This window comes from Entelurus aequoreus, linkage group LG08 (assembly GCF_033978785.1).
Source record: "Entelurus aequoreus isolate RoL-2023_Sb linkage group LG08, RoL_Eaeq_v1.1, whole genome shotgun sequence".
NCBI lineage: Eukaryota > Metazoa > Chordata > Actinopteri > Syngnathiformes > Syngnathidae > Entelurus > Entelurus aequoreus.
The window spans coordinates 20,370,782-20,389,931 of NC_084738.1; the positions used below are offsets into that span (position 1 = coordinate 20,370,782).

General features: G+C 39.3%; 1 protein-coding gene across 9 annotated transcripts in view; it reads left to right on the plus strand.

Moving 5' to 3' along the window:
• The first annotated feature begins 735 nt into the window (after window positions 1-735).
• The window catches only part of si:ch73-103b11.2 (myosin phosphatase Rho-interacting protein), a 59,220-nt gene continuing 40,805 nt past the window's right edge, over window positions 736-19,150 (plus strand). For 7 of the 9 annotated variants that reach the window (XM_062055874.1, XM_062055873.1, XM_062055876.1 and 4 more), the window contains exons 1-3: window positions 738-1,339; window positions 12,535-12,612; window positions 15,538-15,603. In XM_062055874.1, coding sequence (XP_061911858.1) covers window positions 1,220-1,339; window positions 12,535-12,612; window positions 15,538-15,603 — 264 coding nt within the window. In that variant the 5' untranslated portion in view covers window positions 738-1,219. Of the gene's footprint in view, window positions 1,340-12,534; window positions 12,613-15,537; window positions 15,604-19,150 lie in introns of all 9 variants that reach the window. The other 2 variants (XM_062055880.1, XM_062055882.1) reach the window with 1 other exon arrangement.

Below are 19,150 nucleotides of genomic sequence, written 5' to 3' on the forward strand. Positions count from 1 at the left end.
AAAATTCAACCAGAAGCTTGTGGATGGCTACCAAAAGTACCTTATTGCAGTGAAACTTGCCAAGGGACATGTAACCAAATATTAACATTGCTGTATGTATATTTTTGACCCAGCAGATTTGGTCACATTTTCAGTAGACCCATAATAAATTCATAAAAGAACCAAACTTCATGAATGTTTTTGTGACCAACAAGTATGTGCTCCAATTACTCTATCACAAAAAAATAAGAGTTGTAGAAATTATTGGAAACTCAGGACAGCCATGAAATTATGTTCTTTACAAGTGTATGTAAACTTTTGACCACGACTGTAAAAGTGTGTGTGTGTATGTGTATATATATATATATATATATATATATATATATATATATATATATATATATATATATATATATATATACTGTATATGTGTGTGTTTATATGTATATATAAATATATTTTTTTTTTCTAATGGCATTTATTTTTTCAAACTATTGCTCAGATGGAATTACAGCGGCTTTAAAATTTGTTTTTTTTTCTAACATTTCTAACGATGTGGTAAATAAACGTGATTTTGTTATCACTCCCTCTTTAAAGCCCACCTATCGCGAGTAAGGGAGGGGGTACTTTAGCGTTTTCCTATTGGCCAATCACATATCTCCCCTCGGTGGTCCACACAGCGCTGCTTCTGATTGGAGGATGTCACCGCCAGTCAAACTTAGCTCCTCCCATTCCCTGTGCGGACTGGATGTCTGACCAAAGGCAGCATTTTGACGAAAACATCCAACTCAAGCTACGCAGCGCGGATGCAGTCAACTGTGTGACAGCTGCGTCGGTCAGTGGTGGCGTATTTTTTTCATATATTTTTTTAAAAGTTGGATAATGTCCGACCCTGACGCGACGCCGTACGAATGCGCGACCGCTCGATAAGATAGGAACCGGAGAAGGACGAAAAGGACTCCCTCGGTAAGTTGGCGTCGTTCCCCCCGCGATGGAGGCAGACGCGACCCTTAGCAGCGAGCTTGAGGACCGCAGTGTCACCAGCGGCATGTCGACGCCTCTTTGAGCAATTAACTACCAGGAAAATTGCGCACACCTGCCTGCGCTAGTCATCAACTTTTAAGCGAGAGAAAAAGTTCGCATACAAAATGACCATGACTTAAAAGAGCACGTCAACTCGGAGCTCTACAAAGTTCTAGCAGCCTACAAACATAGGACTTTTCATCATTCTTTAAGCAACATGTCATTCAAAGAGAACCCCTGTCGCAAGTTCCAAGCCAACATTTTCAACAAGAGCAAGTGCCAGAACTGTTTTAAGCCCCGGGAGTCGCACCTGCTCAACGACGAAGACCTCAACCAGGTGAGTACCTCCCGCCATGCTGTGTAACATTAACACTAACTCAATACTGCAAGTGCAAAGGTTTGTTCATTCATTAGTCTCCAGCCTAGGGGCATTATTGACCTTAGCTGTCAATCTGCTTTTGCTGATTAATTGGGTCAAAACTGTGCAAAACAATCATCCTCTATTGCAGTGTTTTTCAACCTTTTTTGAGCCAAGGTACATTTTTTTTCATTGAAAAAATCCCGAGGCACATCACTAGCAGAAAACATTAAAAAAACGAGACTCAGCAGCCGATATTGACAGTAAAAACAGGGTTCGTACGGGGGCTTAAAAACCTTGAAAATGCTTGGATTTTAATGTGTTTTCAAGGTTTGAAAAATGCTTGGAAATGTTCATCATATTTTTCGGCAGTCTGACTCAATAGGCTAATTATAAAATGGAAACAAATAAAATAAGTTTCCTTTAAAAATGTAAGCTACACGCTTGATCTGTTGGCTTTGCACGAGCCCTTACATTAGGTTGTTGTCATGCCAGAGCCGTATATACGCCCCCGAGAGGACAGTGGTGCATCAGTCCATCATGCCGGAGGTTGTCGTTTTAATGAACATCAAGGGGTGGCACTTTCATGACTTCTGCGGTTGTTTTTTGTGAACTTCTGGATATGCCTTTTGGCCATGGAGACCAGCTGCTGGGTCTCTTGCACACCAGAGTCCGTTTGGAGAGACTGGAGGAAATGAGGATAAGGAGACAGGGTTGCGGAGCTGGCACCGGGACGGACAAGCTTCACAGTGTCTTTGCTGAATAAACAAGTATCGGACACCTCCGTCTCCTTGGACGTATCCTCGCTCATCCAGGCGGACTGGACACCGGCCGAGAGTTGGTTGGCGGCCGAAGATGCAGTCGGCTCTCTTGGTTGCTTTGTTGGGTCTGCTCCTGTCTCTGGCCATGCTCCCCCCACCCCAGCAGACGTTGGCGTGGAACACCGCAGAGGCCACCACAGTGTATATGTTATTTTTTTGTTTTACTTCTGTGGCTGTGTGTAGAAGAGGCTGGTTGCATCAGCTCTGCTCTTCTAATGTCTTTAATGATTTTGTGTTCTATGATGTTTCCCTCTTACACAAATGTCTGTGTCCTATGGCTATGAGGGTTTTTTTCTTTCCTGCTTTCTCACCTTTTTTGTAAGGCGTCGCTGGAAGTTGGCAGACCCGTCAGCGATCCTGTTCTGTCTCCCTGTAATGTTTGTCTGCTCTTGAATGGGATTGTGCTGAAAATCTTAATTTCCCCTCTGGGATTATTAAAGTATTTCTGATTTTGATGTATGCATGAATTATGATACAAACAAGTAAACAATAAAAATTAATGTTATTTCTTGTAAGGAATGATGTATACATGAATGATGATGATACAAATAAACAAGTAAACGACGTTTGCAAACACCAATGACATTGAATAGTCTACAGAAACACTGCATCATTTTCTATGCCCCATTCAGTTAATGATAACTGCTGGTTCAATGTTAGGTTTAGGTTTTAGCAGGTTTTCCGTATTTTTCCTACAGACAGCATTTGGTGACCTCAAACAACAAGGCTATGGATTGATTCACACTGGTTTTCCGCCTTTTGAAGGGTACTGGAAAATTGATGTTGAAAGTCCTTAAAAAGTGCTTAACTTTGGCCATGGAAAAGGTGTACGAAGCCTGTAAAAAGTCGTTCTCGCAATTGCTGGATATAAATTCAAACCATAACCAACCATGCATCACTATAGCTCGTCTCAAAGTAGGTGTGCTGTCACGACCTGTCACATCATGCCGTGACTTATTTGGAGTTTTTTGGTGTTTTCCTGTGTGTAGTGTTTTAGTTCCTGTGTTGCACTCCTATTTTGTTGTTTATTGTCATGTCCTGTACGGATGTACTTTGTGGATGCCGTTTGCTCCTACACACGCTGTAAGTTTTTGCTGTCATCCAGCATTTGGTTTTTGTTTACTTTGCAGCCAGTTCAGTTTTAGTTGCGTTTTGCATAGCCATCCTTAAGCTTCAATGCCTTTTCTTAGCGCCACTTGCCTCTTGTTTATTTTTGGTTTAAGTATTAGATACCTTTTGACCTGCACGCTGCCTCGCGCTGTCGCCTGCATATTGTGATCATGACAAACCATGTTCCCGACATCCACAAAGCAATTAGCTACCTGCTGCCACCTACTGATATGGAAGAGTATTACACGGTTACTCTGCCGCGCTCTAGACAGCACAGACACTCAACAACGGCACATTATTTGCGGATTTTAATTACTGGTTTGCAAAAAATATTTTTACCCCAATTAGATGAAATGACAATCTCCCACAACACACCAGACAATATCTCACGGTACACTAGTGTGCCGCGGCACAGTGGTTGAAAAACACTGCTCTATTGGACACACTGCACAAACTGTCTGGATAGGATATTTCCAAATCACATTATGTTCCATTTGTTGATTAATCACAAATGGTAATATTCCAATTCCATCTGGCCCTGGAAAACTAACTGCACACTTTCCCTTCCTCAACATTTTGGAAAATAGCTTGTCTTCCCTGTGGAACACCGGCTGTCAACCTACAGCTTGAGCCAGTCAAGTTAAAAGTTGCAAAGTTTTCCTACACTGAAGGACGAGGGTGGGTTTTATTCTGTTCATGTTTTTTACTCGTTGGAACCTATATGTTCCTTTTTCAAAAAGCATGTCAACATCCTATTTATTTAATTTCCCAATTTCCCTGTAAGAAACAAATTGCCTGTTAAATGGTGTTGTACAATGTTAAACATTAACGTAATCCTACAGACTTAGTGCATAGTATTTTTAAAACATATTTTCTGTGTGCCAAACTCTTTATAATAACACAAAAACACAGCTGACTATGCCAAGTTGTGCTGATCAGCCAGGCCATTGACCCAGGCAGCACTTTTGTCATATGTCAAGTTCTATGGCTATCATCACTGGTAACATCCTTGTCAGTGGCATCCCAAAATGTAAGTCCTGAAAATTTTTTGAATTGTTTTTAATTTTGTGCAACTTTTGAGCAGCATTATTAATATAAATTGCTCCGGGGGCCATGTCTTTTGTACTTTATTTACTTTTATTGTGTTTGTCATTGCAAGGCTCTGTTGTATCTTAAAAACCCTAGTTTACCAAGCAGTAGTCATGAATAAAGTCATAATCTAAGACCATGAAGGACTATGTTGGTCAAAGATCTTTTATACTATTGTTTCTTAACCATAGGGCCAGGGCCCATAGTTGGACTGCAAGCGCCCCCTAAAGAGCAACCAAAAAATCCAAGTTATTTATAGAGCCCTTAATCACAAATGCCTCAAAGGGCTGCATAAACCACAACGACATCCTCGGCTTTGATCCCACATCAGGGCAAGATAGAACTCAACCCAATGGGAACAATGTGAAACCTTGGAAGGAACTGCAGATGTGGGGACCCCTCTCCAGGTGACCGGTGCAATGGATGCCGAGTGGATATGGTTAATAACGTGAGAGTCCAGACCATAGTGAGGCCAGCAGGGGATCTCTTGTATGTAGACAAGCCAGCAGCGCAGACACGTCACCAATTGATGCACAGAGGAGTGGTCCACACCGAGTCCCAACTTGGAACAGCTAGCGCGTCCTCTGTGGAAACTGATCCGTGGCCACCTAAAAACCTCTCTACGTAGGAGAGGGGGTCAAAGCAGAAAAGAGAGAGGGCAGATCAACTGGTTTAAAAATGGGTCTGTTTTAAAGGTTAAGGTGTATAAATGAGTTTTAAATTTGGACTCAAGTGCTTCCACTGAGGTAGCATCTCTAACTGTTATCGGTAGGGCATCCCAGAGTACTTGATTGCGAATTTAAAACATTCTATAGCCCGCAGACTTTTTTTTTGTCTCTGGGAATCACTAATAAGCCAACATTTTTGGAACGTTAGTTTCTGGATGGAACGTAGGGTATAATACAATCAGCAAGATAAGATGGAGCTAGACTGTTTAGTATTTTATACGCAAGTAATACAACCTTAAAGTTGCATCTTAAGTGCACATGAAGCCAGTGCAGGTGAGCCAGTATAGGTGTAATATGATCAAACTTTCTTGTTTTTGTCAAAAATCTAGCAGCCGCACTTTGTACCAACTGTAATCTTTTAATGCTAGACATAGGAAGACCCGAAAATAAGACAAGACGTAACGAACGCATGAACCGTTAGTGGTTGACAAAATGGGATGAATTTTAGCAATATTACGGAGATGAAAGAAGGCTGTTTTAGTAACACTCTTAATGTGTGACTCAAACGAGAGAGTTGGGTCAAAGATAATACCGAGATTCTTAACCGAGTCGTTTTGTACAATTGTATTGTCAAATGTTATGGTGGTATTATTAAATAAGTGGCGGTGTCTAACAGCCCCGATAGTCAACAATTACCTTTTCTTAGCGTTAAGATGCAAAAAGTTGTTGGATATCCATTGTTATATCTGTTAGTCAGCAAAGGTCCGTATGGGCCATAACGGTACTCCGTTGTAATTGTAGGTGGGAATTAGGGCTGGGCGATGTATCTAATATACTCGATATATCGCGGGTTTGTCTCTGTGCGATGTAGAAAATGACTATATCGTGAGTATTTGAGTATACGTTCTCACGCAGTTGCTTTTAGCTGCGGGCATTACACTACAGGCTCTTCTCACTCTTTCTTGTCTCTCCTTCGCACAGAGAGATAAAACAAGCGCACCTTGTACATACGGCACATACTTGTCACGCGTGCAATGTCATACGCCCTCGCGGAGCAGAGAGTTAGCGGCATGGGTAAAGTTAACAGTGGCAGGTTGTGCTAGGGGTGCAGTGCGTGTGGTAATACGACAGAAAGAAGGTGCCAATCTGGAGGAATAATTAATTCCCAAGAAAAACAGCATGGAGTCCATCGTATGGCAGTGGTTTGGCTTATAGTGGGAAGATGTTGAACAGACAACCTTAATATGTAAAGTATGCGGCAAAAGCGTTGCTACAAAAAGTAACAGCACTACTAATTTGTAGCATAATTTGAAAAGTCACCCGCTAGAGAATAAGGAGTGCTTGAAACTCCGCATGTCAACATCTCTGGCCGTTGCCACACCAACAAAATGCCCAAGCAAGCAGCACTGACCCAATTGAGCCTGTCGTCTTCCATTTCCACATCAACACCGTATGAAAAAAATTGGGCAACAACAGAAGGAGATAACATCCGCACTCCGCAGTCGCGAAGGACGTACACTATTTGATTTCCTATTATGCAGCTAATTTTTCTTTGACAGTTATTGAAATACCTTGTGACATCATGCACAAAAGGGCACTTTATTTGTTTTAAACTATTGTAGTGGCGTTCTGTACAAAAAGTGCTCTTTATTTTAGTGTTGTTTTGATAAGTCATCTTAGTGACATCATGCACAAAAGTGCACTAATAGCTTGTTTTAAAATGTCTCTGACAATCTTGCACTTTCTGTTTTTAAATTACATGAATGTTTGTGCCACTGCTTAATAAATACAGTTTTGCTAAATTGACTTGGTTGTGATTTCCCTCTCTGCGTGAAAGTTTAAAATGAGCATATATTAATGCAGTATGAACAAGAATGTTTTAATGTAGACACATAGAATCATCATACGGGTGTGATTATATGCATCAAGGCTAAGGCAAAATATCGAGATATATATCATGTATCGTGACATGGCCTAAAAATATTGAGATATTAATAAAAGGCCATATCGCCCAGCCCTATTGGGAATCTTTGGGCACCTCACGGTTTGATTACGATCCAGGAGCTACGATTAAATTAAATATCGATTATTGATGCATCTTTAATTTATGTATATTGATGCAGTTTTAAATTTCTTTTCGTTTCACTAAATAAATGTTTATTACTTGCAAGTTTAAAAACAGTGCATTTGTAATAAAAAACAGTTAAATTAGTTCCCATGTGTATTAAATTAATGAACATGTCTGCATAACTGGAACTAAATGCCCTATAATAAAAGAGCTGGTCGGATCTCTCGGTGAGTTGGCTCTCTGCAGTCAGAACCGTCTGCATTACTTTATTTACAATAAATAAATAATCGATTATTGATGTTTACTAATCGATTTTAGAATCGTCCATGTCAGAATTGCGACGCATCTAAAAATTTATTATTTCCCACACTTCTAGTTGTAATACACTTTTCCACCACATGTGGCAGTAATGCCAATATCAAAATAACAGAAGTCTGGATCTAAAATCATAGAGAAGTCTAAACCCAAAAATGATGACTAAAGTGGCGAAGCAGTATTTTCATTTGCACCTAAATTTTCACATTTTATTTAAGAAACATGTATAGCATTATTTATTATTAATTGTGTTAGATTCATTTATTTTAGCACTGTAATTGTATGTAAAAAAAAAGTTTTTATTAGTCCCTTCTTTTGCAGTATATTTACTTATTTTTATAATCAGCCTAAACTAAACCTTGATGATAATTTTGGTGATTTACAAATGCTTTCATGTCATTTGACAATCATTATTCTGTTAAACTCCTAAGTTAGGTTTAGAGTTGTATAATTATTGAATACAATTAAAATCTATAATATGATTACTAATACTGTGTCAACATTTGAGTGGGCCCTGGGCCCCTGTGTAGTGGAAACGTTAGGCCCCAAGGTCAAAAAGGTTAAGAACCCCTGTTCTATATGAAAGAAAGTAGGGTTGCACGATATAGACAATATACATTTGGCCAGTTATAGAGCTTTTAATACATTATCATATCGTACTAATACATGTTAATGACGCATTCTAATAGTTTCCTGACTGCGTCAACACACCGTAGCACCCTCGCGAGCCTGCTAGAGCAGTGGTTCTCAAATGGGGGTACGCGTACCCCTGGGGGTACTTGAAGGTATGCCAAGGGGTATGTGAGATTTTTAAAAAATGTCTGTGAAAAGAAATGCAAAAATGCAATATTATTTGTTGACAGCTAGATTCTTTGTGGACATGTTCCATAAATATTGATGTTAAAGATTGCTTTTTTGTGAAGAAATGTTTAGAATTAAGTTCATGAATCCAGATGGATCTCTATTACAATCCCCAAAGAGGGCACTTTCAGTTGATGATTATTTCTATGTGTAGAAATCTTTATTTATAATTGAATCACTTGTTTATTTTTCAACAAGTTTTTAGTTATTTTTATATCTTTTTTTCCAAATAGTTCAAGAAAAATACCACAACAAATGAGCAATATTTTGCACTGTTATACAATTTAATAAATCAGAAACTGATGACATAGTGCTGTATTTTGCTTCTTTATCTCTTTTTTTCAACCAAAAATGCTTTGCTCTGATTAGGGGGTACTTGAATTAAAAACAATTTCACAGGGGGTACATCACTGAAAAAAGGTTGAGAACCACTGTGCTAAAGCATCCAGAGTGAAAGCCGCTTCTATGTCAGCAATCCATGGTGACAAATAAACTAAGTTTCTTACAAGTAACCTAATTACTGGCGGACAAAGATTAGATAAACATACTACACTACACACTGTACGAGGATTCAATAAGCTAAGCTAACCGCTAAGTTAGAGCTCTTGAAAGTAAACAAAGGTAGTTGGATTGATACAAATATTGACAGTAAGGATAGCACGTATAGTATCAGTACATGGTCTACATTAGTGATTAGATTTATATATTTTTTCATGATCACAAATTCATTTAAATGTTTTTGTTGTTTACAAACTCAGGGAATAAGACCCTGGACTCAGAAGCAGGGCCGTAACTACGATTTGACAAATACCGAGGTCAAAAATTGGTTGTCCAAGAGGAGCTTTGAAAGGCTGCACAATATAAATATTACCTTGAGCAACTCAATAAATTTCCAGAATAACAAAAACTTTCATCGAGGTAGAACTATCACGCCATACTATCTAAAACTTTTAAGAATCAGCATGATTTTGTTACAGTCTACGTTTGATATGCTGAAGTTTAACATATTAAACAATTATAACATCATTAAAACATACATTTAAAAACCTTACTACAAATTCAACTCCGACATGGAATTGAACCCAAACCCTTTTGCTTTGCAACACAAGTACTAATTATGCGAGCAACGAGAGCCACCGGAAGTCTAGGGGGGAAAACTGTCCCCATATTCTTATCAGTAACAGAGCACGATGTGGCCGGGAATACATTTGGGGTACAATTTTACATGAAGGACCTTGTCATTCAATAGTTTACATTTGACATGTGCTGCTTCATCGCGAAGCACTACGCACAGCGCCTGGCTTGATTTCTGTGAACAGAACTTGACTGACATGACAGTATTATACCGATAGTTTCACATCAATTTCATTCAGGTGAAACCAACATTAAGTCAGTATCATTCAATGTTAAAGTTATGTTGACATTTCGGATCGGATGATGAAGTAAAAGTACACTTCTTTGCGTTATGTTGTTGCCTGGAGTTGGAGCCAGTGTTTTTTCGCTGCTTCCTCAAAAAAAACTACCAGTAGCATAAAACGGTGATTGAAACAAAAGTATAAGCTATACCATTGTTTGCATCAATGTGAACTTCCTCACGGTGTATTTGTCTCCATGCAGTGGTCTAGTGGTTAGAGTGTCCGCCCTGAGATCTGTAGGTTGTGAGTTGAAACCCCGGCTGAGCCATACCAAAGACTATAAAAATGGGACCCATTACCTCCCTGCTTGGCACTCAGCATCAAGGGTTGGAATTTGGGGTTAAATCACCAAAAATTATTCCTGGGCGCGGCCACAGCTGCTGCTCACTGCTCCCCTCACCTCCCAGGGGGTGAACAAGGGGATGGGTCAAATGCAGAGGACACATTTCACCACACCTAGTGTGTGTGACAATCATTGGTACTTTAACTTAACTTACTGTCCAATAATATACATGTGAACTTTCTCACAATGTAATTGACATATTTGCTGGTACAATGAAAGAAACATGATTTAAAATCACTACTTACAAGTACGCGAGGCACACGAGGAAGCTGCTTTCGATTAGTATTTTGTCCGAGGCAAATATTTTAAATATTCGCCTTGGTGCGCATTCTCAGTAGCGTTGGGTAGCAGACATCGACAGAACGCCGACTGTGCATGACCAAAGATTGTCAGTCTTCTTTTTGTCTCTTAAAAAATACAGAGGATATGACCTCGGTGTCCTCAATGATAGTTCATTACGACCATGCACAAGAGGGCTTTTAAGGGCATACTTTTTTTTTTTTTTTTTAGTAATCAGAGCCAATAGTAGGAAATTTAAATATGCAATCAAAATTGTTACACCGCCATCCTGTTTGTCTGATTATAGTAATAATTATGATCAAAAATTCAATCATTCAATGATCCTTACAATGTTTAGTATCAGTATTGTTAACCTTTAACTAATTGCTTTCGGAGCCCGTTTTGAAATACATACCAAATAATATTGTAAAATATCGTTATTGCAATGAAAATTTAAGGCCATATCACTCATCCTTAACAGGCAGGCTCTGCTATTTTCAGGAATCTACTGCAAAAACAGTAGTACACCTTAATATGACAGGAGCACTGTGCTGTTTTTAAGGAGTCCACAGTAAAAATATTAGTCAAAAAGCTTCTGTAACAACAAAGCTCTGCTGTTTTTAAGGATCTTCTTGATGCAAGACAAGGATCCTCCATATAACTCCATATTTTTTTTGTTTTTTGAATTTACTGCAAAAATGCCATTAGAAAAATAACGGGAACCCTATTTTGTATTTGAGCACCAGTCAAAAAGTCCCTGTATGGCAGCTGTTTTTATTAATAATAAAATGCTTGTGAAAGATCTTAAAAGAAGTTAAATAAATTATTGCAAAATATGAACTCTCTCTTCCAAGTTTTGAATGGGACGAAAGTTGAATGGGCTGATTTAAAGTGTTTACAAAAACTGCACACTTTAAAGTAATGCAAATGGCAAGTGATTGTCTCTTTCCCTGAGGAACACCGCTGTCAGCTTACAAGATGAACCAGTTGCTTTAAGGGCTGTGGGCTTTGTTCTATTTGTCCCCCAATACACCGTCCAACTGAAGACCAGCACTATTGCATTATAACAGAATGGAATAGGAGGCCAAGAGCTTGTTGCAACACACAGTTTAACCACTAAACCAATGAAGGGTAAAAATTGACCTGGAATTATGCAAGTGTATTTTTCAAATGGGTCTGCTGTCAGGTCATGTGAGGAAAGACAAGGTCTTCTCCCCCCTCATGGCCCATCTGAACTCTGCACAGTCTCCTTGGGTTTCAGGCATATTTGTACAGGCTTGGACTCAGCTGGTGTCAGCGCGATTCCTTCCCCCATTATCAGAAAGATTCAAACTGCTGACAGTCAAAGACTGTTTGGGACTGTATTAAAAAATTCCTCTCACGTCATTTTGTTTACATTGTGACTCTGCTGAGAAATGTTTTGTACCTTCTGTAATCAAAACGAAAGCGGATTTTACGGTGGATTATGCGGCTTTACATGGGATGAAGTTATGACTGTAATCAAAACCCCTGACGGCCATAAATGTCAGAGCTTTTCAACTTAATTTCTAGCCTAGTGTTTCATGGATTCTTTGAGGGCACCGTTGACTTTGTAGAGCATTTATGCCTTATCATTTGAGCACAAACATCTTGCAACATTTCTCCCCATTCACACATAAACCAGCTGTGGTTAGGCAGGGCTTGTTTGACTCAAAATAACTGCTGACTACTCAAGTGGCAGGAGTTCAAGTATGTCTCATAACTATTTAAGAAAGCTTGCCAGGCCAACTCGCATTTTTCAAGTTAAAGTTGCAAATTTGTAGCCCGCAAACGCTCCCAGCGTCTGCGCTACCTCTCTCCAAGTTTCTAATCCACCTCGCTGTTTTTTTTACCGTCTCTCTACCCGCTAGTATACTCACTCCGAAGTATCAGAGAGAAAACCATGTGTTGGCCTTTTTTTTCTCCTCCAAGAGCAGCATGGTGCTTTGGAAAAGAGCCAGCTGGGGAAGTAGCCTGCAGTCAACAGTGAATATAACTAACACTTATTTCCCTACCGTTAATATGAAATGTATTTGTTTAGTTTGATTGTGTGATCACTGAGAATGAAGCTGTCTGCTTTGTAACTTAATCATTTTAATAAGATTTTAATTGGACTTTGACTTTATGTTAAGGTTTCTGTTTCATGGTTTGTCTTTTAACACTGTAATTATGTCTTCTCATTGACAGGCAAAACCTATTTATGGCGGATGGCTGCTCCTTGCACCAGAGGGAACCAATTTTGACAATCCTTTGCACCGATCTCGGGTAAGGGCTTTTATAAGTGTCTTCTTTACTGGACTTAGTGTCAGAAATAATCAATTTTGGTTACTGGTACTGAAAGAACCACCTTTGTTGTTGTTTTGATTTAAGCAGCTAGATTTATTTTGGCATTGTTGCAATCTGCGTCAAAGGTAATTGGCAAGGATTAGCATATCAAAAAACTCAGATTGCAGCAGATAAATTAAACAAATACAATTAGTTTAATAGCACATGCTTTCATTTCAATTTCCATACAGCTTCCTGTGGGAGTCTTATGATGAGAGCGGTGGTTCTCAAGCTATAATGAGCCAGTTATTGACTTTATTCCTTGAACCCCACTCCCTTTGCATCATGTAACGGGAGCCTCACTCTGTTGCACTGCCTCCTTTATCAACTTCCAGATAAAGCTGCAGCGATGCATCCCAAAGCAGAGCTGGGAGAATGCGGAGGAGGTGGTGGAAAAGTTCTCACAGCCGCTGTGATGGCTTCCATATGGGTTTTTTTTAGGCAGGGGGTGGGGCCGAAGCCCCTACGTGTGGTTCCCCCCTGCTATTGTCAACAGTATATCGCTGCCTTTGTGTTGGCATTATGCATAGTCTGAACATGCCAATGGCTTAAGTTTAACCATGTTTGTGGGACCATCTTGAATAATATACTTTCTAGAAAGAATAGTGTAATCCCTTTTAGACATGACAACAGCACTGTTGGGACCTTTTTAAAAGTTTTTTTTACCAAGAGCTATTCAATATTTCATGGAATTGACTATGTTGCAATCTGAGCCCGGCAAATGTAATACTGGAACAAAGTTGTGTGTAAAGATACAGCAGGATATAGTTCTCAGTAGCTATGTGGACATGGACACATTTAATCGGATTAAAAACCTAATCGGAATAAAAATGTGTAAAACACGCCATTCGGATCAAAAGTTTATTTCGATCGAGACAGGTGGTTTATGCCAATAGTCCTTCAGATTGTAGCGCATGAAGGCACATCTTCCAAAATTCAGGTTGAAATGATCCTTACTGCGCATGTCTTTTGATTTCAAATATACAGATAAGGGGGACTAAATTTAATAGCATCGGAAGGAAGTGATTGTCTTGCTGCTGTCTCCCTTGATTCAACGTGTACACACGTAGCGTTATGTAATGTTGACTTTGTTGCTTTAAAAGAGACTAGCAAAAACAAAAGTATAGTCTGGAGTGTCATGTGTCTATGTAACAAAAGAAAGTATCCAGTTGTTTTAACGAGCTGTTTTATTCACGACATTACAGTTACTCCAAGTGCTAACTGCTAGCCTCAGACACACACACAGAATGTTGTAACATGATGTGCGGCAACCTATACATATCGCAACATACATGGCACAGAACAGCTACATTTCAAAAAGAGAGGTAAAACAAAAGTAGTGAACAGAAGGGGAAAAATACCGTGATAACGTCGGACAAGCAGAAATACACAAAGCCATGTTTGTTTACAGTAGAAGTCTACTGCTCCTGCAATGAGCGAACTCGTCCAAAAGATGGCGCTGTAGCACAAACAATAAAACACTTTTCCGTTTATGTTCTGCACATGTTAAAGTGAAGAAGTATTCCGATTTAATGGATGGGTGTGATGCATGAAAATGCAGGTCTTAATCAGATTTTTTTTTTTTCAGGGTCCATGTACACAGTAACATTCTAATCCGAATGATGATCAGATTAAATAAATGTTGTCCATGTACACATGGCCAGTGATGGGTGCAAAGGTAATGACGGAAACAGGTCTTTATAGCTGTGGCTTCTCCTTGGGGCTATCGCAAGCCATGACTCCAACTCGCCATAGGCCGGGCTACATGTTATTTGTATACAGAGGTAGAGTGTATCACAAGGAAGTTACACGTTCTGTCAGTCACTCAATGCGTTCCGTGTGAGAACTCTGTATGCTCCTGTACACGACCGAATGTTCATACTAAAAAATTGGATTACAAATACATTGACCGTTTCACCCCCACAATTATGTACAGTACAATTAGTACATTATGCAGAGCTTTTCAGGCCATTTAAAGATCAGGATCATGTTGGTAAATTGTTGCGCACTATCTGCCAGTGACTCGCGTCATCTGGAAAATAATTCATTTTTCTGCCCAAAGACATTTTTCCATGTACATTGGTAAATGAAGAAAACGCCGCTCAGCTTGCTTGAAAACGTGATGCGCTTCATACAAAAATGTTTTCCAATAGTTCTCTTGCCAACATATGGCAAATGTTTACCAAAGGTTGGCTTGCGTGTGTATTGACTCTTTGCATGAGTGTGTGCAGAAGAGTGGAATGGTCCTGACTTTCTAAACTTGACAGTTATTGAATAATATCTTTTGAAAAAGGCTTTTAAAGACAAGGTACAAACGCCCTACTCAATGTCAAATTTTGCTTTACTTCTCTGCAGTTGTGTGTCCCGAAATTCCTGACACCCAGAAAAATAATGCTCAATGAAAGTTCTGTTCAGCGGCTCCCATTCCACCGTCCTTGACTTTCATGTCAGGAAAGACAAAGTCGACAAGAGCAAAATGCGTCTGGAAGGGCAGGGAGCGACAAATATACTTGTGCTGCCAAAAAACATTCACACTTTCAGTAGTTGTGTGCCAGTCGCACATTGTTCATTCCAAAACACTCAGAATTTTTGACAGTGTGGCAGAAGGGGGACGAGTCTGCGACACAATTATGGGCCATGTCACTCCTAAAGAGTCAACCTGACTTTCATTAGGGATATTCTTTACCTTCATTAGTTGCCTGCCTCATTAGTACATGTTGTACACTTTTTGAATAATTTGTAAGGGCTTATTTGACAAGTTTGACACTGACATCTTTATGTATCACAAAGTGATTTTTTTTCAAAGATATTCAGCCTGATATTGTTCTGTCAATGTTATAATGCATGTAACTCTTTTATATGCAGAAATGGCAGAGAAGGTTCTTCATTCTGTATGAACATGGCATACTTCGCTATGCTTTGGATGAAATGGTAAGTGAAACAGCTCTTCCAATTCATAAAAGTGAACTAGAAGGAAATTGTTTGACTGTTACCTAAAACGTCTTTTATGCTCCAAGTCTTTTATCACCAAACTTAATGGTGTCTTTTCTGTTTCTTTTCAACCTGCTGCGAATTTAAAAAAGCACTTTATCAAACAATGGAAGGGAAGTGTCTGACCCCAGAGGCTCCTCGAAGAGGGTTCGTTTGAAACTGAAGCACAGAGCTTGCATTTCAGCTAAATACCAATGCACACAAAGTACACAGTTTCTAAGAAATTACCGTATGTAATACAAAAATTTGACTTTTCGGAAGAAATTGAACAGTATGGTATGTACCTCAGATTAATAGTTACGGTAAGATTTATTTCCAGTACAGTGATGTCTACCTTTTATGTATTTCACCAGGAAGGTTAAATGTTTTCAAAACAGGGGACTTTTAAAATGGAAGAAGGTTTTCCAGCTCTGGCTTCTCTTTGGCACTATCACTAGCCATGACTCTCACTAGCCACAGGCTGGGCTGCATTGTTGTTGTTAACAGAGTAGACATGTGGCAATAACACAAGGCAATAACCCTTCTTATCCTTCCTGCAATGTGTTTCGTGTGGGAAGTTTCGCATGGCTCTTCGTCGTAATGAACAATCCAATTACAGTGGTACCTCGGCTCATGAGTGGCCCAGCTCACAAGATTTTTGGTATAAGTGTTGTCTCTCGGCTAATTGTTACGCCTTTGGTTGCGAGCAACAATTCGGGTTACGCGCCACCCCATCGATGTGTTGGTGTAGCAACTGTAAACCGTGTGAGAGCCCACCAAAACATCCCAATGTCTGACTCGCTAGCATTACCTAATAGCTAGTGTTAGCTAACAGCTAGCAATAGCTAACAATAGAGCTGACTTGGAATAGTCGACAATTCGATTCGAAAGAGTCAGATTCAGCAAGCAATCTTGCAGTCAAATCGTCAGACATTAAACCTCCCCCCATGGGAGGGAGGCGAGTTGAGGACCTGGTAGTTATTGCCCGCATACAGCAAGTGTGTTGGGAGTATGGATAGATTGCGTTAATTGTCTTCTTTAAATATCAATAAAATATTTTTTTGTACAGACAAATAGGTTTTCAAGAGTAAGAGATTTTTACCTGCTTACAGTTTCGACTGTCACTTAAGCCTTCCTGAGTGCGGTTGCTGCTTTCGTGTAGCCATGTTTTGGCCTGCACATTTCTTATTGTATAAAATCTATTTGTCTGCGAACAAAGAATATTTGAAGAATAGTTAGTAGGATGTTTCTACATGTGGGTCGCGCCACAGTCCCACACGGAGCCGTGCCACTGTGCGTGTCTTGTCGGCTGAATCCCACCGTCGACACTGTTGGGACTCGCTGGAAACGGTGCCCGCATTGCCCCATAAGTGTAGCTCTTCTCTGGCAAAGGTATTGAACCTTCCACTGTTTCACGCACGGAAACTTTTACTACTTCGACTTCCTCTATCTAGTCAAGTGTAATACTGCACCAGATGCGAGGATTTAACCACACCAGACAATCTCTACCGTGTTTGTTTATCAAAGTGGTTTAGCCTTTTTTTAAGTGGAAAATGTTGCAAATGAGATCTGTTTTGTTCACTTTAATGAAAGACTGTATATCTTTTTATAACCTTTTGGAATAATTAACTTAAAGCGGCCATATTTATCTGCATCCATGTGACATTACTAAAAACCTAGTGAGCTGTCCGGATATACATTACTTTATATCATCCCAATCTGTTCATTCCTCCCTATGACATGGACTCGACTGATCGCTGACCATATGCAAAAGTCGAACGAGTCAGTCAAATCCATAGTTGAAGACACCTCTCACTAACCATACATAACTTTGTTGTTCCAACCATGGGTCAAAGAAACGGAGTGTGATGGACAGTGTTGAGTAGAATTAAAGAAAGAAATCTGCTGATGGATGTGTATGTTGGAAAAGCAGCTTGAAGGTTATGTTGTAGAAGTCCGTGCCCTGAGTTAAATGCTGTACATTGTTACTAGTTATTACTTAATAAAACGACTGTAGTTGTTGGTAGTGTATTCTATTATTTGCGATATAATATTTGTTAGTGCTTTGTTTTTCTTGTTAAAAAACATGTACCAGTAGAGTGGAAAAACAAGTTGCCTCTATATTGACGCTATTATCATATACAGTACATCTGATTTATGACACCAAATGACAGCCATTTTGAGAGTTAATGAGCAAGCCTAGCAACCACAGATCCCTTCCCAATCAACAACAATGTTAATCAAACAGATTTTGAGAGCCAACAACGATTACTTTGGAGAAAATTATGATCCAGAGCCTTGTATATTTGAGCCCGAACACAGAGGATGAGCAATACGTTTTCAAAGCGAAGTGCTAAATGAATATAGATTCATTGAAACACTGGCATCAGCAACTTTGCTTGGTGTGAAACATACAAACTAACTATAACAAACCATCATAAAACAAACACTGTACAACTTCCACTCTCGCTGGAATGCCGACCGACGGGACGCTCACATAATTCCGGTTAAATGAAGAATCAATCAAAATCCTCACAATGGGTTACAAAAAAGTTGCCGCAACGATCGTCTTTTTGTGTCTTTTTTGCCATCTCGGGGGAAGCAGAAGCAGCCGCCGGCTCAGTGTGTCAACAATAGCAGCATAGGCTAGCATTAGCTCACTGCTTTCAATGCGCCGCTAAAATAGGCCGTCTGCGCTCACGCTTAAGGACAAATTTCACCACATCTAGTGTGTGTGTGACAATCATTGGTACTTTAATCTTTTTAATTTAATAACAATATAACTCATATTTGGTTCATTTTTAGGTCACAACATGTAAATGGAATATTGTTGGCCATTACTGGATTTTTTTAGAGGGTATAATGGGCACAATAGAGGACCCTCCATCTGTTGACTTAATTGTTAGCTATTTATTTACGATTTCAAATGCATTAAAAAAAATGCCAAGCATGTGTTCTTGTCTTACATAAAGATTGTGAATGATAAACACCACATCTTTCAAATGTTTGTGTCTTTCTAGTATGACTGATCTGATATAGTCAGAGTGCAGAAGCGTTCCTCCAGTGACTTAGAATCTATGGAAATTGCCGAAGATATTCAGAGCGTAATATTCAAAAAGGCCGACTGAATTTGTGGCATTTTGTGAAGTTTAGTTTGTATTTTCACATACTTTGCGGATTTTAAATACAGTTGGATATGATTTAATGGATACAATGAAACGCAATTAAGCATATAACTTGTCAACTTATTTTTCTACTTTTTTGCAATAATGACATTTAAAGTCATTTCAATGGGGCACTGTGATTTGAGATACGAGTATTTTGGGCTATGAGCTTTGTCATAGAACCAATTAAACTTGGTAGCCAAGTTACTACTGTATGCACACATGTACCATTACACCCCAAATGAATGCTAACAAACATTTGAATGGATGAATTTGCTTCTGTTGCTTGTCACGGAATTACGCTATTTTTAATTACTAATACAATAAATGTAAATGAGTTGGAA